This window comes from Rousettus aegyptiacus, unplaced genomic scaffold (assembly GCF_014176215.1).
Source record: "Rousettus aegyptiacus isolate mRouAeg1 unplaced genomic scaffold, mRouAeg1.p scaffold_m13_p_14, whole genome shotgun sequence".
Classification (NCBI taxonomy): Eukaryota; Metazoa; Chordata; class Mammalia; order Chiroptera; family Pteropodidae; genus Rousettus; species Rousettus aegyptiacus.
The window spans coordinates 37726782-37753291 of NW_023416289.1; the positions used below are offsets into that span (position 1 = coordinate 37726782).

At 38.0% G+C, this 26510-nt stretch overlaps 1 protein-coding gene and 1 pseudogene across 1 annotated transcript in view; one reads left to right on the forward strand and one right to left on the reverse strand.

Moving 5' to 3' along the window:
* LOC107504224 overlaps positions 1 to 16919 on the reverse strand; it is an 82172-nt gene extending 65253 nt beyond the window's left edge. The window contains 2 exon segments of the mRNA XM_016133294.2: positions 14750 to 14960; positions 16566 to 16919. Coding sequence (XP_015988780.2) covers positions 14750 to 14827 — 78 coding nt within the window. The 5' untranslated portion in view covers positions 14828 to 14960; positions 16566 to 16919.
* A 3456-nt stretch (positions 16920 to 20375) lies between these two features.
* LOC107504234 lies at positions 20376 to 20917 on the forward strand (annotated as a pseudogene).
* Positions 20918 to 26510: the final 5593 nt, after the last annotated feature.

Consider the following 26510-nt stretch of genomic DNA (forward strand, 5'->3'; position numbering starts at 1 on the left):
CAACATCTATATGAAAAGGTGCTCAATATCACTAATCATTAGGGAAGTGCAAATCAAAACCACAATGACATATTACTATACACCCGTTAGAATGGTTATTATAAAAAGACAAGAAATAACAAGGGCTGGCAAGGATGTAGAGAAAAGAAATCCCATTTGCACTGTTGGTGAGAGTATAAATCGGTGCAGCCACTATGAAAAACAGTATGGAGGTTCCTCAAAAAATTAAAAATACAACTACCATATGATCCAGCAATTCCACTTCCAGGTATTTATCCAAAGGAAATGAAAACACTAACTCAAAAAGATATCTGCACTCTAATGTTCACTGTAGCATTATTTACAACAGCCAGGACATGGAAGCAACCTAAGTGTACATCAACAGGTGAATAAATAAAGAAAATATGGTATATACATATGTAAAATGAAATATTACACAGCAATTAAAAAAAAAAGGCAATCTTGCCACTTGTGACAACATGGATGTACTTTAGGGCATTCTGCTAAGTGACATAAGTTAGCCAGAGAAAGACAAATACCATGTGATCTCACTTATATGTTGGCTCTATAAAAAGAAACAAACCTGTAAATACAGAGAATGGACTGGTGGTTGTCAGAGGCAGGGAGTAGAGGGTGGGCAAAAACGGCAAAGGTAATCAAAAGGTAGAAATCCTGTTATAAGTATATGAAGATGTAACTTATGGCATGATGCCGACAATTAATAATACTGTACTGTATATCTGAAAATTGATAAAAAGTAGATCTTAAAAGTTCTCATCATAAGGAAAAAATAACTACATGTGATAGATATTAATTAGACTTACTGTCATCATTTTATAATACATGTAAATGTCAAATCAATATGTTGTACACCTGAAAGTAATAAATGTTATATGTCATTTATACCTAAATTAAAAGGGGGAGGGCGTTCTCAAATCAATAATCTAAATTCCTACCTCAAGAAACTATAAAAGGCTAAAATAAACTGAAAAGAAACAGAAGAAATAAAATAACAAAACAGCAGGTACCAGTGAAATTGAAACTAAAATTTAAAAAAAAAAAAAAACATGAGAAAAGTCAATAAAACATTATTCAGTTATTTGAAAAAAATAAATAAAATTCATAAACCTTGCTGACTAACCTATTGGTCAATCAGACTGATAAAGATAAAACTAAGATATAAATTACCAATATTAAGAATGAGTCTACGGCCATGCCACCCTGAAAAAGCCCATGACACCCTGAACAAGCCCGATCTCATCTGATCTCAGAAGCTAAGCAGCGTCCGGCCTGGTCAGTACTTGGATGGGAGACCACCTAGGAAGAGCCGGTGCTGTAGGTGTTAAAAAATAAAAAATAAAATGTAAGGGATTGTAAGCTGACAAGGTCCTTGCAATCTGTACATATGATTACAGGTTCAGCAGCCAATAAAAAGAACATATTGGAACACAAAAATTCTATGCTAATAGATTTAACAACTTACAAGAATCAGGCCACTTAACTCAAAAAAACCACAAACTACCAAACTCAACTATTATGAAATAGGTAAACTGATAATCCTATAACTATTAAATTACATTAAATCGGTAATTTAAAACCTTAAATCTAAAAAAAAATCTACAGGCCCAGATAGTTTTACTGGAGAATTCTACTAAACATTTAAAGAGGAGTTAGTGTATAGGGTATCAGTACAAACAAGTTGACTCCATCTTTGTGTGCCCGATTTCTTTCCAGTTTTTATGCTGAGAATTTTGACTTAACTAGTTTCAGCTAGCACCAAAGCCTCATAGTTAATGATTAACTGTATCCTGTAAACTCACACAATGTAATCATAAAGGTTCCTGTCAGTAAATGGCTAGAACAACATAGCAACTGAGATAAATATCAAACTAGGTATTAGAGTCAGTGCTAAGTGATTATCACAAGACACCAGAGGGCACGGTTCCTGGCTTGTACTGAATTCTTTGTCTGTCTTGTCAATCATTACAGTTCAGCTATACTATAAAATACTTGCTGTAACAACTATCTAGTAGAAGAAAATTATCTGTACAGATAGCTGGATCATCTGTCTATTTTGACCAACTTTTCTTGTAAGTAAATTACTCTACAAAATTGTTATAATTAATGGAATTGCCTGCTTCATTCTTTGGTCTTAAGATACCATCTCAGTTCCATGGTCATTGACCTCTGCTCCACATTCAGACTGATTTTTATATAATCTCGTCCAGAAAATAAAAGAGGAAGGAACACTTCCCAAGTAATTTGGTGAGGCCAGTATTACCCTGATACCAAAACTAGACACAACAGTAAAAAAAGAAAAAAAGAAAAAGAAAAGAAAACAGCAAACCAATACCTCTCATGAACCAAATGCAAACATCCTCAACAAAAGACTGGTAATTGGATCCAAAATGAATAAAAGAGTAATGCACCATAATAATCTGGAATTTATGGAGGAATTCTCTGTACTATATGCCCTTTGAATTTATAATTATTTCAAAGTAAATTAAAGTTTTTAAAAACATACTGAAAAAAGATTATTCTAAAAATAGAATACCTTGGAATGGGCAAGAATGGAAGATAAGACCCACTGCACAATTCATTGAGAATGAGAATTTTTTTACTTACCTAAAAGTTGTAGAAGGGATTGATATTAAAGAGCTAAATGGATATTGAATATAAAATTGAGAAAAATGAACTCAGAAATAATTCTCAGTTATTAGATTCTGAAGCCACAGATGGATTTAAGGAATAGAGGAGCTGGGGAAAGAAGACAAGAAATGATTTAAATTTTGTACATATTGAGATTTAGGTAGTAAGACATATATGAGGATGTAGGTAGCTGGATATGAAGATTTAGGAGGTATGCACACAGAGCAGGTTAGTGAATTCAGGGGAGGGAATGAGTATGTAGGCAAGATAAAGATGAAAATAGTAAACATATCTGTGGTTTTAAATGTCTAAAATTATAATGCTTGAAAGCAACCTTTTTTATTTATTTAATTGTGTTCAGAGATTATAGTTCGCTTCCTTGCAATGTTAGTTCTGTTTATGGAATTTAGACTATTGTCATTTCTTTGAAAATGTTCCCTATATTCTCAAAAAGAATATACTTGCACTAATTTTTCTCTCTTTCACACATGTCCATATTTATACCCTACACACACTGAATCCCTGGCCATCAAACCCTAAGTCATCAAGAATTTAATGGGGTATAAGGGGTCAAATATGTAGTGAATGAAAGAAATCTAACTATGGACAGTGAACACACAATGCAATATATATATATGCCTTATTGTTGAATTGTATGCCTGAAACTTCCTGGATTTCACTAACCAACGTGACCATAATAAAAATAAAAATTAAAAAAAAAATTAATGGGGAATCAAGAAGATGTCACATTTGTAGCTTTGACACCTTACTAAGCAAGCTTCTTACCACCTGTCCAGAAAAAAACTCCTCACTCAAAGATAATAATAAACATCTTTTGATAAAAAATACTATAAAGCAAAAAGAAGAAAAAAGAGATTAAAAGGAACACACTAGAAATAAAATGCCACAAAACAGAAAACATTCACTATGAATTCAAGGAATTCACTAAAATACTAACTACTTATACAGGGATATAAAAATCCAAGGAATAATGGAAAAACAGATAGCCTAAGGAAATCGTTATTCAGATTTTTGAAAAACTTGGCATAATAAAGAAGTGAAAAAAAAAAAGAAAAGCAACACAGAAATGAAAGTCTCTGAAGCAACGAAAACACCCTGTGAAAACGCAAAAAGCAGCAAACAGCAAATTAAGACAAGTGAGCAACATGAAACAGAAATAAGGATTTTTAAAGGAAAATAGAAAAATGAAAAAAAAATTGAGTTCAATAAAAACATCCAGCAAAGGATCCCTGAAGTGACACTATAGAATTCTTATCATAATTCACAGTAAAAATTTATTTGATATTATCTAAAATAAGACTTTAGAAGATTTAATTCAACAAGTTAACATTAAAAGGTGACACTAAAAGAAACAAAAAGAATCCAAACCTTCCAAATTACCAATAGGAACAGAAACAAAGCAAAAGTACACAGTATATAGTAAAAAATATAACCTAAGTACGCATATCAGAAGTGTAACACAAAATGTATCTTTCCACTGCAATACTGAAAAAAGGCATGATTCCAAAGGATGACAGTTTAAAGATGAGCAAAAGCATATCTGAAAAGGCCAACAGAAAAAAAGATTCTCCATCTTAATATCAGACAGAGATGAATTCTAGGGAAAATTAAGTACAAGATCACAATCCAAAATGAATTTTGAATGTCATTACTACCACTGCACTAAATTACAAAGCAACACATTTATGAACAGAAAATACAGGTAAATATAGATAGAAATAAATTTGTGGTAGGAAACCTAAAATAATATACTCAAATCCAAGAGATGAAGAGGCAAAAAGATGCCATATTGTGTAAACCTCATAAATATATGATATTTTATTGATAGAATGATAAATTCTGTATCCTAGAAACATTCTTTTCAAGTGCCTATACATTTTGAAATATTAAACGTATTTGTAAACACATATAAAACACTTAATATTCAAAAAAAATCAAATAAAATCAATGCAAAAAACCTCTCCAGAGCTGCAATCCTAATTTTTTAATTTACTTCAATGAGATAATTTATTTTTCTTAATTATTTTTGAACAGTTTTGCTATATATCACGCCTTCTTATATATAGTATTTTTATTATTTCTTTGAAGGCTATTTTACTATTTTAATTTTGGCTTCGACTTTGGAGTAAAATGCTGAATGAGAAAATAGTGTCTGCTTTACGAGTGTTCCTACGATAAACCCTATTTGACTACTGTTTTCATCTACTCCTGAATGCGTTTTGCTAATACATTTGATTTCTGAATCTATGTTCATAATTTCCAGTTCTTTTACTGTACTTGACTGGTCTGGGGATCAATGTTAACACTGTAAACAAACACCAAAAAGAAGGTTAGGAATAATTTTAGGTATCATCTTTCACCTAATACTTTGGCATAGAGATCAACTGTAAAACCACATGACATTTTCCACTATTTTTTACTATGCTGTATTTGAACATTTTAATTTCTTCGAGGACTCTTAAATCATTTCTATTTATCAATTTTGACACTTATTTTTTGTAAAACCTTATGTTTTATGTTTAGGTTTTCATGTTTTTTGTATATGATTTTAAATAATATTCGTGATTGTCTTAATGTTTATTATAGCACTGTCTCTCAAGTTTTCTTACATACTATACATCTATCTTACTCCTTTTTCGTGGTCATCACCACACAGAAGCAAATTGTTCTTCTGTCAAGTATTTTATTCTCTATTTGACTGATTTATATCTCTTTTTAGTCCTTATTGTTATTTTATATTTATTGAATTCATTTTCTAACTTCTTCAGTTAAAAGTATAACTCATACTCTAGGTCTTTTTTCCTTAATTTCTAGAATTGCTTAAAAAGGTCTTTAAATCTTTATTTCTTTTCCTCTATGGTTTAGCAATACCATGCAAACTATACAATGTAGTACTTAATGAAATACAAAAAAAATATTTGTAAGATCATTTATGATTTTCCCTTTTCATGTGGAAAAAAATTTTTTTTTGATCTTTGTCTTTTATTTGGCCACAATGTTTAAGTTTTAGAAGGCATTAAAACAACAACACTTTTAAGCATGGCTTTATGATGTAAAGATTAAGTACCACATTATTGAGCACTATTTTTCTTCCTGTTTTCATGTTTAGCTATAAGACCATAGAAAGCATAAACACTCACAAATGGCAAACCAGTTGTGGAAGTTACTTTTTATAACATAGTTAAAATATTTCAAACAAGTATTTACTCTAGCACTGATGAACTACTGAAAATATATGCAGTCTAGTATGAAACTAATGGTGAAATTGATCATGAGCATTGATAACAGTCAACACTATTCACCAGTTTAAATCAATGTTCGAAAATTTTCATGTACTTCACAGAAACAGGTGGAGGTTTTGCTAGGCATGGATAGAAGAGCTGAAATAGCAGTCAAAGTTTAAAGTTGTTAAAATCATATCTTTTAAATTATTCCTTTGAACTAACATAAGAAAATTAAGCAGTACGTGATTTTTGCAATTCCCTCATCTCTGAGAAATGGTGAGGGTATAGCATATCAAATCATAAGGCAGTGTGAGGAGAATAAAGTATAAAATTATACCTTCTATCTTGGAGTTTACAATTGAACAGAAAAAGAACTGCTTATAGCTATTGTAGCTACAGGCAATTAGGGAAGGTTTCAAGGAGACAGTGAAGATAAAGCTCTAGTAACTAACAAATAGATTTTAAGGATTGAAATGAGGACACTCTAAGAATTATAGGTACAAATAAGTGACGGTCTAAAAAAATATTGAGGAAAGTTAAGTTCCCTTGATGGGTTACATCAGTGATTCTTAACCTACAGACCATGTAGAAAAACATTTTCAGATTTTCAGATATGGGTGTTTTTTTTTTGCTAGACTTGCAATTAAAACATATTTTCCATAGCTAGAACAATCAGACAAAACAATTAAATAAAAAGTGAAATTAAGAAAATTATCCAAGAAGTGACGTCAGAAACATGGCGGAATGAGAGATGTCCCCGGATCTCTCCCCATGAAACAACAATAAGCTAAACATCTGAAATGCAACAAACATCCAAACTGCACACCTGAACATGGGATCAGCGCATAAGAGCTACCACAGGTCAGAACCCTGGGTGTCGGGTGGTGGACTGGAAGAAACAAAGAAGCTGCCTCTCACAGCCACCAGATCTCCCTTTAGGAGGAGGAGGAGGAGAGAAGGTACATTCCTATGCTCTAATAATGAAGTTTCAGAAAAAGAAGTGGAAAAAAAATTCCTTTTGCAACTGCAACAAAAAGAATAAAATATCTAGAAATAAATCTAACGAAACACGTGAAAGACCTATATAATGACCCTATTAAAATCAAAGAAGATACAAAAAATGGAAAGATATTCCGTGTTCTTGGATTGGAAGAATCAACATAGTTAAAATGACTTTATTATCTAAAGCATTATACAGATTCAATGCAATCCCTATCAAAATACCATCAGCATTTTTTAAAGAAACAGAACAACAAAATAATCAGATTTGTATGGAAGCACAAAAGACCCCAAATTTCCAAAGACATCTGAGAAAAAAGAGCAAGGCTGAAAGTATCACTCTACCTGACTACAAATTATACTACAAAGCGACAATAATCACAATGGCATGGTATTGGCAGAAAAACAGACACAAAGACCAGTGGAACAGAATCGAGAGTCCAGAAGTAAACCCATATTTATATTGGCATATAATTTTCAACAAGAAAAAGCCAAAAACATACAGTGGAAAACAGAAAGTCTCTTCAATAAATGGTGCTGGGAAACTGAAGGCCACCTGCAAAAGAATAAAATTAGACTCTTGCTTATCATCACACACCAAAAACAACTCAAAGATTAAGGACCTGAATATAAGACCTGAATATAAGACCTGCATAGAAGAAAACATAGGAATTAAACTCAAGGATCTTGGACTTAAAGATGATTTTATAACTTTGTCCTCAAAGGCGAAGGAAGTAAAAGCAAAAATAAATGAGTGGGGAGGAAAAAAAAATGGAGTAGATGATAGAAGCTCTGTTCATCACTCTGGTGACCAAATCAAAATTGTGATGGAAACAAGGAGCAAGCAGCAAGGAAAAATCACCTAGGATCTAGATGAACAAGCCATACGACTAGGAAGAAATACAAAAAATCACCCTGCAACAGCAGAAGGTAGGATGGGGTGAGGACGCGGGGCTGCTCAGTCTCGAGCTGCTGAAACAGAGACAGCGACAGAGGCCTCTTAAAGGGGCTGTGTCCACAAGTGGATTTACGTGGTGACGGACCTGCTGGGGCTGAGCACCAGTGCCAATTTAGCTGTGTGCAGGGGGCACCAGGGACTTACAGAAAGACACTTAGTTGTCAGAGTGAGGGCGAGGGGAGAAGTGCCAGTGGTATCCATTGTTCCCTGTTGGGCCCTCCTCACTCTCAGTGTAGGAACACAGTGTCACCATAGTTGTGACATAGTCAAACTGGATAATAGAGGTCGCTCCGCCCAGAGGATTCCCTGAAACCCCACCTCCCCCAACTCGTGGCCCCACCCAACCCAGATCCGGGTATATCCTCAGCTACTCAGGTGCTCCTTGCTGAGCAGTGCCTAGACTCACACTGGAAGCAGCTGGCCTCAGTTTCTGGTGTGGCGTTATGAGGCAACTATAAACACAGCATCTGTGGATTACTCGCTGAATCCTAACAGGTGACCCCAGAGGGGTAGAGGCTTGGGCTAAATTTGGCCTGCAGCTGAACCCCTCTCAGGACTGTGCCACTAAAAACCTGCTTCACAAATCCACACTACTAAGACTGGAAGACTTAGAAGCTTTGCTAAGTACATAGAAACAGACACGGAAAGGCAGCCAAAATAGGAAGACAAAGCAGAAACCATATGACAGAACAGAACAGAGATCCAGATATAATGGAGTCAAGTAATCTAATAGATGCAGAATTCAAGACACTGGTTATAAAGATGCTCAATGAACTTTTGGGATGTGTAGATAAATTCAGCGAGAACTTCAACAAAGAGATAAAAAACCTAAAAATGGAAATGCAAATTATAAAAGAACCAGTCAGAAATGAAGAACACATTATCTGAGATGAGATGTATATTAAATGGAATAAACAAAGAAATAAACAAAGTGAATAAAGAAAAGGATCAAATGCCCTATCTAGAGGATGGGAAAGCCAAAGACACACAATCAGAATGGCAAAAGATAAGAAGCCAAGACTATGTAAGTAATTTAAGGAGCATATGGGAACTATTAAGGGTCCAAATATCTGTCTGATGGACGTAACTGAAGAAAATCATGATGTTGAACAGCTATTTGAAGAAATAATGATGGAAAACTTCCCTAACCTGGTGAAGGAAATGGACATAAAACCCCAGGAAACTCAAGAGAATTCTAAAAATCAGGGATCCAAAGGGGCCCAGACCAAGACACATCATAATTAAAATGCCAAAGGTTAAATACAAAGAAAGAACATTAGAAGCAACAGGAGAAAAACAGATAGTTACTTATAAAGGAACACTCATAAGACTGGCAGCTGGTTTCTCAAAAGAAATATGCAGGACAGAAGGGCTTGGCACAAAATATTCGACAGGATGAAGACCCAGGATCTACATCCAAGAATACTTTTTCCAGCAAAACTATCATTTAGAGTTGAAGGACAAATAAAGAGCTTCCCAGATAAAAGTAAGCTAAAGGAATTTACCAACACCAAGCCAGTATTACAGGAAATGTTGGAGGGACTTCATTAAGAAGAAAAAACATGTGTCAAAAACAGGAATAAAGAATGGTAACAACTACATTCCTATCAAAATGAAACGAAAAAGAATTAAATGCTCCAATCAAAAGACAGAGTGGCAGAAAGGATAAGCAAACAAGACCCCTACATATGCTGCCTACAAAAGACTCACTTCAGATTAAAAGATGCACAGACTAAAAGGAAGGGGATGGAAAAAGATATTGTTTTGATGGACCTAGTCAGAGAAAAATAAACACTATGTGATTTCACTTATAAGCGGAATGTAAGGTATAAATAGAACAAACAAATCAAAAATAGACTCACATATATAGTGGACAATTTGGTGACAGAGGGGAGGGGCTAGGTGGAGGGTCAGGAGAGGGGAGGGGCTAGGTGGTTGGGTAGGTGGAGGGTCAGGGGAGGGAGGGAGCAATTGGGGGGATCATTTTACGAACTATATAGATGTCTAACCAATGGACTGTATACTTGAAACTATTTAAATAAATTAAATTTAAATAAAAATGTAATCCTTAAACATTCAAATTAAAATGAAACACTGTTAAAAATATATCAATTAATTAATTAATTAATTAATTACTGGGACTACATCAAGCTAAAAAGCTTCTGCACAATGAAAGACACTGTCAACAAGGTAAAGAGAGAGCCATCCCACTGGGAAAATATATTGTAAGCAACACCTCTGATAAGGGCCTAATATTCAAAATATACAAAGAAGTCATACAACTTAATAACAATAAAAAACCAATGATCCAATCAAAAAGTGGGCAGAGAACCTAAATAGACAAGTCTCCCAAGAAGACATACAAATGGCCAACAAACATGAAAAGATGCTCAACATCACTAGCTATTAGGGAAATGCAAATCAAAACCACAATGAGATACCATCTCACACCTCTTAGAATAGCTGTTATCAACAGGACAGGTAATAAGTGTTGGAGAGGATGCAGAGAAAAAGGAACCCTATACACTGCTCGCGGGACTCCAAATTGGTACAGCCACTACGGAAAACAATAGGGAGGTTCCTAAAAAAAAAATTAAGACTTGATCTACCATATGATCCAGCAATCCCTCTGCTGGGTATTTAGCCCAACAACTTGAAAACTCATATTTGAAAAGATATTTGCTCACCAATGTTCATAACAGCATTATTCACGGTGGCCAGGATATGGAAGCAACCAAAGTGTCTTATGACAGATGACTGGATAAAGAAGCTGTGATACATATATACAATGAAATATTACTCTGCCATAAGAAGAGATGAAATACTGCCATTTGCAACAACATGGATGGACTTCGAGATAATTATGCTAAGCGAAATAAGCCTGACAGAAAAAGTTGACAACCACATATCACTTACATGTGTGATATAAACCTAAAAGCAACAAACTAACAGGACAAACAAAAAGACTCATGGAAATGGACAATAGACTCATGATTACCAGAGGGTAGGGAGGGAGAGCGGAGGAGAAAAGATAGGGCAAAAGGGGTCAAATATGTGGTGACATTAAAGAAATAAAAATTAAAATTAAAAAAAAAAGAAAAAAAAAGAATCCCATTTACAATTGCGCCAAAAAAATAAAATACCTAGGAATAAATTTAACCAAGGAGGTAAAAGATCTGTACTCAGTAAACATTGATCAAAGAAATTGAAGAAGATACTAATAAATGGAAGCATATAACATGCTCATGAATGGGAAGAATTAATATTGTTAAAATGTCCGTACTACCCAAAGCAATCTATAGATTCAATGCGATCCCTATCAAAATACCAATGGCATTTTTCAGAAAACTAGAATGAATCCCCAAATTTCTATGAACCAACAAAAGACCTTAAAAAACCCAGAGCAATACTGAGAAAGAACAAAGTAGGAGGTATCACACCATATGATATCAAACTATACTATAAGGATATAGTAATTAAAATAGCATGGAACTGGGATAAAAATAGATAAACAGATCAATGGAACAGAGCAGAGCCCAGAAATCAGCCCACACCTATATGTTCAATTAATCTATGACAAAGAAGGCAAGAATATACAATAACGTAAAGACAGTCTCTTCAATAAATGGTGTTGGAAAACTGAACTGTTACATGAAAAATAAACTAGATCACTTTTTATACAATATACAAGAAAAAAACTCAAAATGGATTAAAGATTTAAATGTAAGACTCATAAAACTCCTAGAAGAAAAGATAGGCAGTAAACTCTCTGACATTGCTCTTAGTAATATTTTTTTGGCTGTCTCCTCAGGCAAGGGAAACAAAAGAAAAAAATAAATTGGATTACATCAAACTACAAAGTTTTTGCACAGCAAAGGAAACCATCGACAAAATGAAAAGACAACCTACTGAACGGCAGAAGATATTTACCAATGATATATCCAATAAAGGGTTAATATCCAAAAATATAGAGCTCAGACAACACCAAAAAAAAACAAACACTTAAATTAAAAACTGGGCAGAGGACCTGAAAAAACATTTCTCCAAAGAGGACATACAGATGCCAATAGACATATGAAAAGATGCTCAACATCACTAATTATCAGAGAACTGCAAATTAAAACCACAATGAGGTATCACTTCACACTTAAACAAATGTGAGCAAGGATGTGGAAAAAGGGAACCCTTGTTTACTATTAGTGGGACTGTAAACTACTGCAGCCAGTATAGAAAACAGTAGGAGGATCCTCAAAAAATTAAAACTAGCAAAAAATTAAAACTACCACATGACCCAGCAATCTCATTTCTCGGTATTGAACCCAAAGAAATCCAAAACACAAATTTGAAAAAGTATATGCATCCCTGTGTTCACTGCAGCATTATGTACAATAGGCAAGATACAGAAGCAACCTACGTGTCTACTGATAGATGACAGGATGAAGACGATGTGGTACCTGTATACAATGCAATATTACTTGGCCCTAAAAAAGAATGAAATCTAACCATTTGCAACAACACAGATGGACCTAGAGGTACAGTGCTAAGTGGGATAAGTCAGGGAGAGAAAGACAAATGTCATGTGATTTCACTTAAATGTAGAATCTAGAGAACAGGATAAAGGAACAAACAAAAAAGACACAAACTCATAGATACAGACAACAAACTGATGATTGCCAGAGGGGAGAGGACCTATAGGAATGAGTGAAAAAGTTGAATAAAATAAGAAGTACAAGTTGAGTTATTAAACAGCCATAGAGATGTAAACTACAGCATAGGGAATACAGTCAATAATATTGTAATAAATATGGATGGTGTCAGGTGAGTACCGGACTTAGGGAGAATCACTTTGTAAGTTATATAAATATCTAACTACAATGCTATACACATAAAACTAATATAATATTGAATGTTAAATGTAATAGAAAATTTTGAAAAAAATTTTAAAGGTATATCTAGCTAAAAATTTTTCAAATAAAATATCTTTTTAATTGTGATAAAATACACATGACAAAATTTACCATTTTAACCATTTTAAAACATACAGCATTAAGTCCATTCATAATGGCGTGCAAAAGCCTTTTACTTTCTATTTCTAATTCAATGCTCTGGGTCAGAGAATACAATCAATATTATAGAAAAGGTTTATATTTTTTGTCTGCTTATATCAATAAGTTTTTGAGAGTACCAGATAAAATGGTAAATGGTGCATTTAATGATTTCTGTTCATTTTTACTTAATATAGTTCAAAGATATGTTAAATAAATGTTGACATTTTAAAATTCTTTATATATTATAATCTTTATAAACTTGAACCATCTCTCTTCATTCCTCTGGATGTTTGTCATCTTAAATTCCTTTTGATCTGATCCTAACTTGCAGCTCTAGCTTTCCTTTGGTTTTCATCTCTAAGTCAACTTTTCCATTCTCTTATTTTTAAATGAGGATCAAAGAGCCTCTGATAGCTGAGAATTTGCCTGGCTCTATCAGACCTCAGTGTTAGGAGCTGGACAGGTAGGATCAGCTAGGTCATGGTGTTCTTGTGTTATACAAAAACAGAAAACTCCAACATCAAACAAGACCATCCTCTGTCATCATGGTATGAGACAAAACCAAGATGACTCCATAATCATGTCTACACACAGACAAATATCGGAACGTTGTTTAAACCACAAAAGGGGCCAAACACCTCCATACTCTGGCTAATACAAGTGATGGCTGCTTCTTTATGAATTATACTTCACTTCACCCCATTCTTCCTTTCTTCTGAATAAAAATTATTAAGACACCCAATCACAGAACTGCCCAACAGCAAGAGAAACGGAGGTTCATTGAGATTCAGCTGAGACTCACTGCCTTTAACTAAAAGCGTTAACTGAAATTCTACTTCTTACATATATAACATAAAGGGAAGACATGACGAGAATGTCCACTGCTATTGTTCATATCACGTATTGTATTTTACCAAACATTAGAAAAGCAATGTGCAATAGTGTGTCCAGTATCCCATTGTTTGTGAAATGGAAAGAAAAAAATTTATAATAGTTTTTACTTGCATAAAGAAACTAAGCTAATCAAAGAAAACGAATAAAATTAGTTTATCTGTATTGGGGCGACCTGGGCAAGTGTGGGACAAAGGTGTGCAAACTGGTCCCACATTTCCCCTGAATTTCATTCACTATGATACTTATCACTATGTTGCTTTTTTTTTTTAATTTTTAAGCTCAATGTATACAATATCTATTCAAAAAATTAAACTATTCCTAAAAACTATCACGAATATCTTCAGGAAGATAAGAAATAAGACGATACACAGGATATAATAATAGGGTGCTAAAAGAAACATTCAGAAAACAAACTAGAATTTTTCAAAATTAAAACTTTAACTTAAAACACTGAATTAAAATGTTTATGGTAATAATGAGAAACTGAATAGACAGGCTAGAAGACAAAGTTGGCAAAGAAAGAAGAGTAGCAAAGAAACAGAAAACGGTAGAGGAAAAAAAATGGAGAACCAACATCTGAAAAAGAGAAACTTCAAAAAGAAAACAGGGAAATATTTATATGGAGGGAAGCAGTATAGGATAAAAACTTCAAAATCCTGCACGAAAGTAATTTCTAAATAGGAATTTTATTCTCACCCAAAAAAATCAAAATAACATGAGGACAAAATAAAGGAGAGTTTTCCTTGACTTTCCACTGTCACACTGTTGACGTCTAGGTGTGGACATGATACTCATGTGTTGTTCATTCTTGGTGGGAAGATGAAGATTTGTTTCAGGGGCAATAGGAGAGTCTGGCTGCTTACTGTGACCTATCTGCCTCTGTCCTGAGGCTCTGGAGACAGATTTGAGATGGTTACTCTTGGGATGAATTCCCATCCCCAGGGACTCCTCCTCACCTCACATGAGCTGCCATGTTCCTCTGGAGCCAAGGCCAGGGATTTCAGGGGAGAGGTCCAATTAGCTGGCATGCTCATGCTGGGTTTCAACCTTTATTCTCTCAGGATCCTAAAGCAGGATGGACATCTGTGAACTCAAGCAGAGCTACTGGGGAGAGGCAGGGTAGGTCTGAAGATTTTGCCCAGGGACTCCCCAGAGACATCAAGAAACCTGGAAAGGCAATGTCCACATGGTTAGTCTTTTAATATTCATCATGTCAACATTTCCTAGGAACACCAAGGTGTAGTTTCCTGAGCTAGACACTATACAATGGTGGTTTTTATACTTGAGTGTACATCTGAATCACCCAGAGGGCTTGTTAAAACACAGTTTAAAATTCCCTGCCTCACTCCCGCAGTTTCTGATTCAGTAGGTCTAGGGTAGGACTTGTCTCAGTCCATTCAAGCTGTTTAAGAAAATACCTCAAAGTAGGTAGCTTATGAAAAACAGAAATTACCTGCTCACAGTTCTGGAGGCTAAGAAGTCCAACACATTTCGGTGAGAGTCTCTTCCTCGTTCATAGCCAGCACCCTCTCTCACTATCTCATCACATGGTGGAAGGGGCTAGGAAGCTCTGAGAATCTCTTTTGTAAAAGCACCAATCTCATTCATGAGGACTCTACCCACAGGAATTAATCACCTCCCAAAGGCCTACCTCCTAGGGCTATACTTTTGGAGCTTAGGATTTCAACATATGAATAGGGGGAGAGGCACGGGGAGGGCATGAGCAACAAATTTCAGACCACTGTAGGACCCAAGAATTTGAATTTCTAACTACTGCCCAGGTGCTGCTGAAGCTACTGATCAAGGGACCACACTTTAAGAACCAGTGCTGTGGAGAATACGGTTTAACAAAATCTGTGATAAGTATTCGTTAAGGTAAAATATGGGAATAAGCATGACATATGGAGTAATGTTACTGAAGATTTGAATTGAAGGTCTGTTACCTTTCAGCTATGAAAATATGAAGAAGTTATTTCAGTTTGTTTCAAAAATGAGGATGGAAGTGCCTACGTGGGTTATGAAAATTAAATGTTATTATGTTTGTAAAGTACTCAACATCTCCCTGGCACCCAAAAGAATGCAATAAATATCAGCAATTACCAATCATTATTAGATATTAAAAACTCAATATAAAAACAACAATATAATCAAAAGAGGTAAAATGACAGACCAGACAATATTGACTTATATATGTAATAAAAGTGGTATTCAATTGAGTGTGCATAAGACATTCTTTGAGTAAATGCACTGATATAACTGGCCATCCACCTAGAACAAAACTAGATCCCTATCCCACACTCCACATTGGAATGAATTCCAGCAGGACTAAACATTTAAGTATAGGTATTTAAAACCTCCCAAAGAATATTGAAATTAATTTTAAGAGTATATGTTTGTATATAGCCTGTGTTACGGTGGGAGGGGCCTTATTAAATATAAGAGAAAACCTAAAAACTATAAAAAAACAAATATTTCTGATTAGATAGTTCCTAATTATGAGAATACACCTGAAAAATAAAAATGAAGATATACATGTAAATTTTCAATATGTGAGTATAGGTCATTTCTGACATTAAAAAGAAAATCTAGCAATCAACAAGGAAAAAAAAAGTCCAGAGAAAATTGGACAAAATATTCACAGAGAAGAAAATTTAAATGGCAATTAACCAGAAGATTCCAATTATACTAACAGGAAAATACATTAGAGCCATTACACACAATTTTTTTCAGAAATGTAAAACCTTAAAAACAAACCACTCTTTTTCATGGTACCTCAGAGGCGGTCGGCTCCTTCAGGACAAAGCTGAACATCTCTTTCCCAGCCACTGGCTGCCAGAAGCTCATTGAAGTGGACAACGAAGAAAAACTTCGTACCTTTTATAAGAAGCGTATGGCCACAGAAGTTGCTGCTGACACTCTGGGTGAAAAATGGAAATATGGTGTTCGGTTGCTCATGGGCGCCATTACACCAGAGGGAAGGTGGCTCAATACTAAGATGGCCTACGGCTCACGATCCAAGTTCCAGCAGAGACTTCCCAGGCGGCGAGATCAGCCAAACCGAAAAGTCCCCGCCCTGTAACCCCACCGACATCCTGGACCAAAACCTTTAAAAACCGCGCCTATTCCCCAGACAAGAGTGACTTCCCTGGCCCCTTTGCTGGACCAGTGAACCTCGCCTGCAGACTCCAATAAAGCCTGTTTTATACTTCATTTTGGCTCAACCTCACCCTCATTTTCGTCTCCTCCGACCGATCATTTGGTGCCAAAACCCGGGAGGGGTTTTTAGCCGCCTCTCGGAGGGGCAGCTACCCTCCCCCGGACCAGTCTCCGACTCATTCTCTCTGGACCCCGGCTGCTCGTGAGTAAGTTCTCACCCCTGTCTTCCCTCTGCCTCCCCTTCCTCCTCGGGGGGCCTAGCCCTAGCTGCGGCAGGGCCTAGTGCTCCCCCACCGCCGGCCCCTCTGTTAGGGCCTCCACCACCGGTCATTTTCAGAGACGTCTGAGACTGCTCGGCTTGGCCCCGTGGCTTTTGCCACTCTGACCCAGGTCTCGGGTTGGGACGAGGACGCTCCTCCCAGCCCCCGACTCCAAGGGCAAGGCTAGATCCATTAATTCTGACAAAAGGAGAGACTGACCATGGGCAACGCCGAGTCTAAACCAGACCCTAAAACACCCCTGGGGTGCCTCCTGGCCAACTTTGTCCGCCTGGGTTACACTCAGACCTTAAAAAAAGAAAAAACTGCTCTTTCTGTCCTGAGTGGCCTGGCCATAATATAACCTGCCCAATAGCTCCCCCTGACCTCCCACGGGCACATTTGACTATCAAGTCCTTAACGACCTAGAAAATTTCTGTAAACAGAACTCAAAAGATTCTGAAGTTCCGTATGTACAGGCTTTTTGGGATCTGCAGTCCCGTCCAGGCCTTTGCTCCCCCTCTTCCACCCTCCAAATCCTCCTGGCCCGCTCCCCCAACCGCTCACCCTGTTTCCCAAGTCCCACATCCCCCACTGCCTCCTCTTCACCCCCATCTCCCAAGCCGCCTATTGATCCCTCCCCGGAACATGACCTCCCCAAACTCCTCAGCTCTCCTCTGCCCTACCGCCTTCCCGAACCCTCAGCTCCCGCCACTCCCGATTCTTCAACCCCACCTCTGCCCCAACATTCGATGCCTCCTCGCTCTCTGTCCCCTCCTCACTCTCCCGTCGCCACCCATACTCGATCTCATCCCCGTGAACCTGACTCCTTTACCGGCCACCTCTTCCGTCTCCGAAAGGTGGCCGGAGGAGATGGAGTAGTCAGGGTTCATGTTCCTTTCTCTCTCCACGATCTCTCCCAAATCGAAAAACGCCTCGGTTCCTTCTCAGCCAACCCATCTAACTATATCAAAGAGTTCCAATACCTTGCCCAAGCTTACGACCTGACTTGGCACGATATTCACGTCATTATGTCCTCCACCCTAACCCCCGAAGAGCGCAAGCGCGTTAGGGCCGCGGCTATCCAACAGGCAGACCATGAGCATCTAGTTGATAATACGGTCCCTAATGGGGAAAATGCTATCCCCCGAGAAGATCCCCATTGGAACTACCAACCCAGCCAGGGATCTAACCTTCCCCAGAGAGATCTATTTGTCTGATACCTCCTACGCGGTATGGAGACCGTGTCTAACAAAGTAGGCAATTTCGACAAACTCCGTGAGGTTACCCAACAAGCTGATGAAAACCCTGCTCTCTTCCTTAACCGCCTCCAGGAGGCTCTGACTCAATATATCCGTCTAGATCCCAACCCTTGCAGCAGGACTACCGTTCTAGCCTCTCATTTCATCTCCCAGTCCGACCCTGATATTAAAAAGAAACTCAAAAAGGCTGAAGATGGTCCCGAGACCCCGATTCAGGATCTGGTAAAAATGGCATTTAAGGTATTCAACGCCCGAGAGGAAACGGCCGAGGCCGCCCAACAAGCGTGCCTCCAACAAAAGGTAAGCCTCCAAACCCAAGCCTTGGTTGCATCCCTGCGGCCCACACTGAGGGAGGGCCACAGTCATCCGCGGCCAACGGGGCCTGCCCAAAGACATCGCTGCCTGGTGCTTGCTTCGAGTGTGGCAAAGATGGCCACTGGGCTTGCCAATGCCCCAATCCTCGACCACTGACAAAGCCTTGCCCTCAGTGCAAGCAGCCGGGCCACTGGAAGTCTGACTGCCCAGGCCTTCCTCAGCCCTTGGCGCCTCCACACGGAGGGGCGGATGAAGGACAACACCTGGTTTTTGAGCTCCTAGGCCTGGCCGAAGACTGAAGAGGCCCAGGTTCTGGCACTCCGGTCCCCCTCGCGGAGCCCAGGGTCATGCTCCAGGTAGCGGGTAAGTCCATCACCTTTCTGGTGGATACGGGGGCTACCTATTTCGTCCTTCCCTCTCATTCGGGCCTTACTCTTCCTTCCCAGATCACTATTGTTGGGGTAGACGTAACCCCCTCTAACCCCAACCAAACCCAACCCCTTTCTTGCTCCTATGAAGAAACCTCTATCACATCCTCCCGACAGAAGCGTGCCGTCTTCTTACCCATTATTGCCAGAATGTCCCTAACGGCTTCACTTGTTGCCACGGGCCTCAGTGCCCGGGCCCTTGCTAACTCCATAACCCAAACCTGAGACCTCACCAACCGCCTCCAGCTAGCTATAGATGCCTCTCCAGAATCCCTTGCCTTTCTCCAGAGACAGATCATCTCTCTAGCACAGGTAACTCTCCAAAACCGCCGAGCCCTAGACCCCCTCACAGCAGAAAAAGGGGGCACCTGCCTATTTCTTAAAGAAGAGTGCTGCTACTATGTCAACGAATCAGGTATAGTTGAAACCCAGGTAGCTGCCCTGCATAAACTGAGTGCAGAACTTCACCAACAAAAATTTGCTAATGACACTACTTCGTCATGGCGCTCTTCTATGTTCTCCCTCCTCGCCCCCTTTCTGGGCCCTCTGCTAATAATCTGCATCCTTCTCCTCTTAACTCCATGTTTTATAGAGTTCCTAAAGATACGGTTTTGTGAGATATCCAGAGTCACCATCCACCAAATGCTGCTCCAGCTGTTTGGCCCCTACCAGCCCGTTCCCCAACTGGGTGACCCAGACACCTCGGCTCCTTAAGATACTCCTCCTACACTGCCCCTCCTCAGCAGAAAGCAGCCAGACGACACCAATGTCCCATTTCCTATCTTAAGGAGTCTGGAATGTTCGGTTGCTTATGGGCACCATTACACCAGCGGGAAGGTGGCTCAATACCTAAGATGGCTGACGGCTCACGACCAAAGTTCCAGCAGAGACTTCCCGGGCAGCGAGATCAGCCAAACCGAAAAGTCCCCGCCCTGTAACCCCACCGACATCCTGGGTTGTAACCTTTAAAATCCGCATCTATACCCCAGACTTGTGCGACTTCCCTGGCCCCTTTGAAAATCCGCATCTATACCCCAGACTTGTGCGACTTCCCTGGCCCCTTTGTTAGATCAGTGAACCTCGCCCGCAGACCCCAATAAAGCCTGTTTTATACTTCATTTTGGCTCAATCTCACCCTCATTTTCGTCTCCTCCGACCGATCAGATGGCTCGAATCAGTGGTGGGAACGACAAACAAGGACTCCCCAAGAAAGCAGGGTGTCTTGACCCATGAGCATATCTGCTTGCAACTAAGGGGCATTCCTGATATAGACCAAGGGCTATAGAAAAAAAAGCACAAATCTGTTCTGGGTTGCAGTGTGGAAACTAATCTTAGTGTTCTTAACTTGGTCACTGTAAAAAAGGAGAGAAAGCTATTCCTTGTCGCACTGATACTACAGTGTCTCATCTCCTTGGGCCCAAAGGAGCGAGCAGAATATGCAAACTTTTCTCTCTCTCTAAAGAAGATGATGTCCACCAACATGTTGTGAGAAAGCCCCGAAACAAAAACGGTATGAAATCTAGGACCAAAGCACTCAAGAGTCAGCGCCTTGTGACTCCACGCATCCGGTAACACAAACGTCTGTTTATTTGTTGCTCTGAAGAAAAATAAGAGGCTGCAGAATATGCTAAAATTTGGCCAAGAGAATGAAGGAGGCCAAAGAAAAATGCCAGGAGCAGAGAGTCAAGAGATGTAGACTTTCCTGAGACCTTCTAACTCTGAGTCCAGTAAAAAAAAAAAAAAAAAAAAATGAGCTTTTGTAAAAGTAACATAAAAAAGATCGGACATCCTCCCCACACACCCCCCTCCCCAAAAAAACCCCAACAATATCCAGTTCTGGAAAGCATTTGGAAAATGAGTTCTTTTAAAATTGTTGATGGGAGCTTGAATTGCTACATCTTTTGAGTCATTTAGTCATAACTATTTTTAAAAATACACATAACTGTTCCTAATAATAGTTTTTAAAATATAAAGCATAAACTGACAGAACAGTGGACGTCACCTTTCCAGTGTGAGCTTACTTTTATCTGTAATTAAATTGACAAGATAATCTGAGAATATATATATGAAACTACAATCAGTAATTAAACACACATTGTTATTTATGTAATAAGTGACATATATGAAAGCTGTCCGTGAACTAGGCCATAAAGCAATTTTTAAACTCGAACATTACCCAGAGGCATTATTTGAAATAGAGAATGCACTTCTAAATAACTCATGGGCAAAGACAAAAATAACAAATTTAAAAATTAAAAAATCCACTTAGATTTGAACAATAAAATGCTACACACCAAAGCTTGTGAATGTTTAGAAAACAAGCTCATCACAGACCCCACTGAATCCCAGAGCTGATTACACAGGCTCTCAGACGTTGACCACAAACTCCCATCACTGAGCCCACAAATCCCACACTCAAAGATCTCCATCACTGCCCCAAGAAACGCCTTCCCAGAGCTCACAGACACACATCAACGGACGCCAAATACCGTCCCTCGCTGATCCCAGAAACCATCACTGGGACAACGCCCCTCCCCAATCACTAACCCCACGTGATCCCTAATTACGACGAACCCAAATCACCTTAGAGAGCTCAAGGGATTAAAATGTGGACAAGCTCAAAACACCAGCGGCGAAAAGCCATCGAATGCCATTTCCACTTCCGGTTCGACCTCTAGCACCGCCTCTAATGGACTTTTGGTATGGCGCATGCTCTGAATTACCACGAAAGCCTCATTCAGCCAACAGTCAGCACTGCGGAGATACGTAGTTCTGGACATTGCGTTTCCGTAAGAGGCAGGAAACATGGCCGCTCCCAAACGGTGCTTCTGCAGGCGGGATGCCATCTTTGAAATGTGTTCATTCCGTAAAGCAGAGGAACAGGCCGCTTGCCGGTTTTCATAGAGTGAGGCGGGGTTTGTCGCATAAAATGCAGCGGTGTAGCCCTTGTCTAATCAGGCTTCTGAGAGGGAGAAGGTATTGGCGATGCAGTCTGGCGCTCTATATTTTGTTTAGAAAAGCTAATTTTCCCCTTGGTATACAGCAGTATGCGGGGAGCAGTTATTTGCTGGGAGAAACCATTGGGGAAAAGAGGAGCCAGGAAGGAAAAGTCACCAAAGGAGAAGGATAGACGTCTTATATGCGTATTACCTGTATCCTAGGAGTTATCACGGGGGAGGAGAAGTCAGGATGGCACAATCCAGTTTTTGGAGCAACCGGTTACGAAGGGAGAATACGGAGAGGGCGGATGAGAGTCATTGACTGGGCAAAAACCGCGCGAAAAGACCGATGTCAGAAAGAGCAGTTCCTTACAGGAAGGGTAGTTCATCCTTTCATGGGAAAAACCACCAGGGGAAAAAAGCATAGAGGTCGGGATAGTACAGTCCTCTCCTAAAAGATACTAGTAGAGGAAGGTGTCACCTTCTGAAGGGTTGGTGGAAGCAAGAGAGATTTGAATCCCCACTAATCTCCATTAGCCTCCACCCTAACAACCTCAAATAAAACAACAGTAAGAAGCAATAATAAAAATGATTATTTTTTAATATAGCCAACGTGTGACAAAACATCTAAGGAAAGCTGCTATTTTTATTTATATGTAAATTAAAGTCTAAGTAATAACAATGTCATTACTATGTAAATGAAGCTTGAAATCCAGTTTCCAGACTTCCTTCAGCTTCTCCTATGGCAATTCTGGAGCTTCCAACTTCCCTATCCCTCCTTTTTGGGTGGCTGTGAGTGGAGGGATTGTAAAAACAATTCTTTTAACCTGGTGAACTTCTAAACATTCTTCAAAACCCAGCTTAAATATTGCCTCTGCCAAGAAGTTCTTCTACCTGAAAGGGGCAGGAGGTTCTATGACCTACTGGAACTCTTGCTTTAGTCCTAACAGGTGGGGAAAGTGTTTTGAGGAGACTAGACCTAGGCTCTGATGTGGCATGCTGGGTACCTTCAGGCCATTTATATCCCCCTCTGGGATTCAATTTTTTAAAAATGATCAGTTAGAGGGTCGGACTCTGTTTACTCCTGGTTCTCTTTCTTCCCCCAAAGCATGGTCTAAGGAAAAGTCTGTGGAAGTCCATTAGCGAGCACATATTTTTACCAGAGGCCTAAGAATTACTGTTAATTGTGTTGGTAATGTAATTATATTTGTTTGCTTGTTTTTAAAAGCCTTATATTTTAGGGATTCACATGGAAATATTTATGGGCCAAATATTAGCTTTAAAAACTCCACTGAGAAGTAGTAGATTGGATAAAACAAGAATAATAGAATGCTGGTAAACGTTAAAGCAGGTGATGGAGTTTATTATAATGTTCTCCTTTAGTATTTGTCTGAAAATTTCACAGTAAAAATTGAAGAATGAAAGTAAGTTATAAGTCATTCACAAGGAAATATTATCAAGAAGAAAGCAGGTGTACTGGTAATATTAGATAATACACATTTCAAAACAATATTAACAAAGATATTCCCTACTTTACTAAGATGCAGCTACAAAAGCATATAACACTATTAACATTTATCTAACAATATTGTTCTGAAATATATAAAACAAAAACTGATAGAACAGGGAAAATTTGAGGATTTTACAATCATGGTAACAAACTAACATATCTCTAAGAAACAGATCGAATAGAAGAAAGGTAAGGCTACATTGGGATAAGAATAACTTGCTCGATATATTGTATATTTACATTTTGTTTTTATTTTTAACCAGAAAATGAACTTTCTTCAAACATACAGGTTGCTCATAAAAATTCTCCACGAAATAGGCCATAAAAGAAATGATAAATCCCCCAAACTCATATCACATGTACCATATTATCAGACTATATCACACCTGAATAACTCTTGAGTTAAGGACAACAACACAAAGAATATTTCAAAATATTTAGAATTAAGAGGAAAAAAATAGTACTACATATAAAAAATCTAAGGGATGGGCCAAAGTGATACCCGGAAGAATACCAATACTCTAAAATGCAGTTATTAAGATACTAGGAAGAGTGAAACAAACTAAGCTTTAATTCAGTCACATTCTACTAAGTCCTATTAGATACTTCCAGAGAAATTGGAAAGGAGGGATTAATATGATAAATAAATATTAATAAAATAAGTAAAAAAAACTCTAGTAGAAAAATAAAATCATGAGCTGGTTCTCTCTAAGGGTGAAATCATTTTTAAGAAAGATGAAGAAAATGGAGAAGATAAAGAAAACAACAGAGAGAAAAAGGGACATTATTATAGAGAAAAAAAATTAACTCAATAATTCTATGGTTATTTTGAGTAATCAGTTTGAAATCCTTAATGAAATAGACAGTTATCTAGGAAAACATAGATGAAGAATTGCCACCCAAAGAAAAAAAAAGCTGGATAAGCCAAAAATACATAAATCAAATTGGCAACATATGTAAAAACAAACCCTAGAAGGATTAATGATTCAAATATCAAAAACATAATTTTAAAACTATTAGAAATATCAGCAAATATTTTTTAGATCTGTGGTTATAGTAAGAGTTCTTAAACAGAACACAAGAAATATAAAAGATTGGTAAATTTGACTACATTAAAGTAAGGACTTTGTTCATCAATGACAATAAAGAGAATGAAAAGACAAGTTACAAACTGGGACAGATAAACATAGAACACTTGACTTAATTATAGGAGTAACTGATACATGATTTTTTAGTTTCGCCAAATATAAAATTATATTATCTTGATTTATATTTCCCTGATCACTAATGTGTTGAAATTCTTTTCATATGATTCATATATTTCATACTATTCTAATTATTGGCTATATGAGTTTCTCATAAAATGTCTTGCCATATATATATTGGGTTTGTTATGCTCTTTACTAATTAATTCAGAGTTTTCCTGCTACCAGTCTCTGGCAAGCCTGTGTTCTATGTAGAAAAGATGAAGAGATTTTGCAATGTAGTTAAAATCCTTAATCAGATGACTCTTTGTTGATCTAAATGAATAGAACCTGGATGGGCCTGACTTAAGTAAGCAATCCTTATAGAAGAGGATTCAGACCTTTGGTGAAGAGAGATTTGAAGCCAAAGAGATACTTCTGCTTATCTTGAAGAAACAAACTGCCATATTGTAAGGAGGGCCATGTGACAGGAAACAGTAGGTGGCAGCAGGACTAAGGATACTATGACTACAGACAACTAAATTCTGTCAATGAAAAGTTAGATTGGAAAAAGACCTTGATCCACAGATGTGATCACAGCCCTGGCCAACATTTTCATTGCAGTTTTATGGGATCCTGAGCATAAAACACAGCTTGCCATGCACAGACATCTGACCTATAGACACTGCGAGGTAGTAACTGATGGTTGTTTCGAGTAAATGATACATTAGACCAGATGGATTTCACTGATATTCTTAGAACATTTCACCTCAAAGCAGCAGAATGTACGTACATTCTTTTCAAGCACACACAAAACATTTCTCAAGATAAACCAGAATATAGAAGTACAACAGCTGTGTTCTAGTAACTGCCACTACCGGGTAGAAAACAAAGTCACTGACCCTGGCCACCTACTCCCACCCTCACAGAGCTACCAGTAGGCCCCACAAGAAGCAAGCAGTGAGTGTGGCAGCAGAGTATCTACAGCCCGAAGAAATGAAAGATAACACCTGAGAAGGAGATGTACACTGCAGCTAATTACAGTGACAGGTAGAGATACAGAGGCAAGGGAGCTGAGATCTGGCAGGTGCCATTACTGGGAGGAGAACAAAGCCACAAACACACCAGTGACCTCTCCAAGTATAGGAAATAGAGCTTCCCAGATAGAGGAAAGAATTAGTGATATCAAAGACAGAAATCTGGAAATGACACAGGTGGAAGAAGAGAAAGACATGAGAGTGAAAAAAAAAAAGTACTCTAAAAGAACTATCTGACACCATCAGAAAAAGCAATGTGAAAATAATGGGTATACCAGAAGGAGAAGAAAGGGAACAGGGAGCAGAGAGTCTATTCAAATGAATAATTGATGAGAACTTTCTAAACCTATGACAACAATTGGATTCTTGAATCCAAGAAGCAAACTGAATACCTAATTATCTCAATTCTAAAAGTCTTCACCAAGGCACATTATATGAAAACCATTAATAATTAATGCAAAGAAAGAATTCTCAAGGCAGCCAGGAAAAAGAAGACAATAATCAGTAAAGGAAAACCATTAGATTATTATTGGATTTTTTAGCAGAAACTCTACAAGCTAGAAGAGAGTGAAATCAAATATTCAAACTATTGAAAGAGAGAAATTACCAGCTACAAATAATGCATCCAG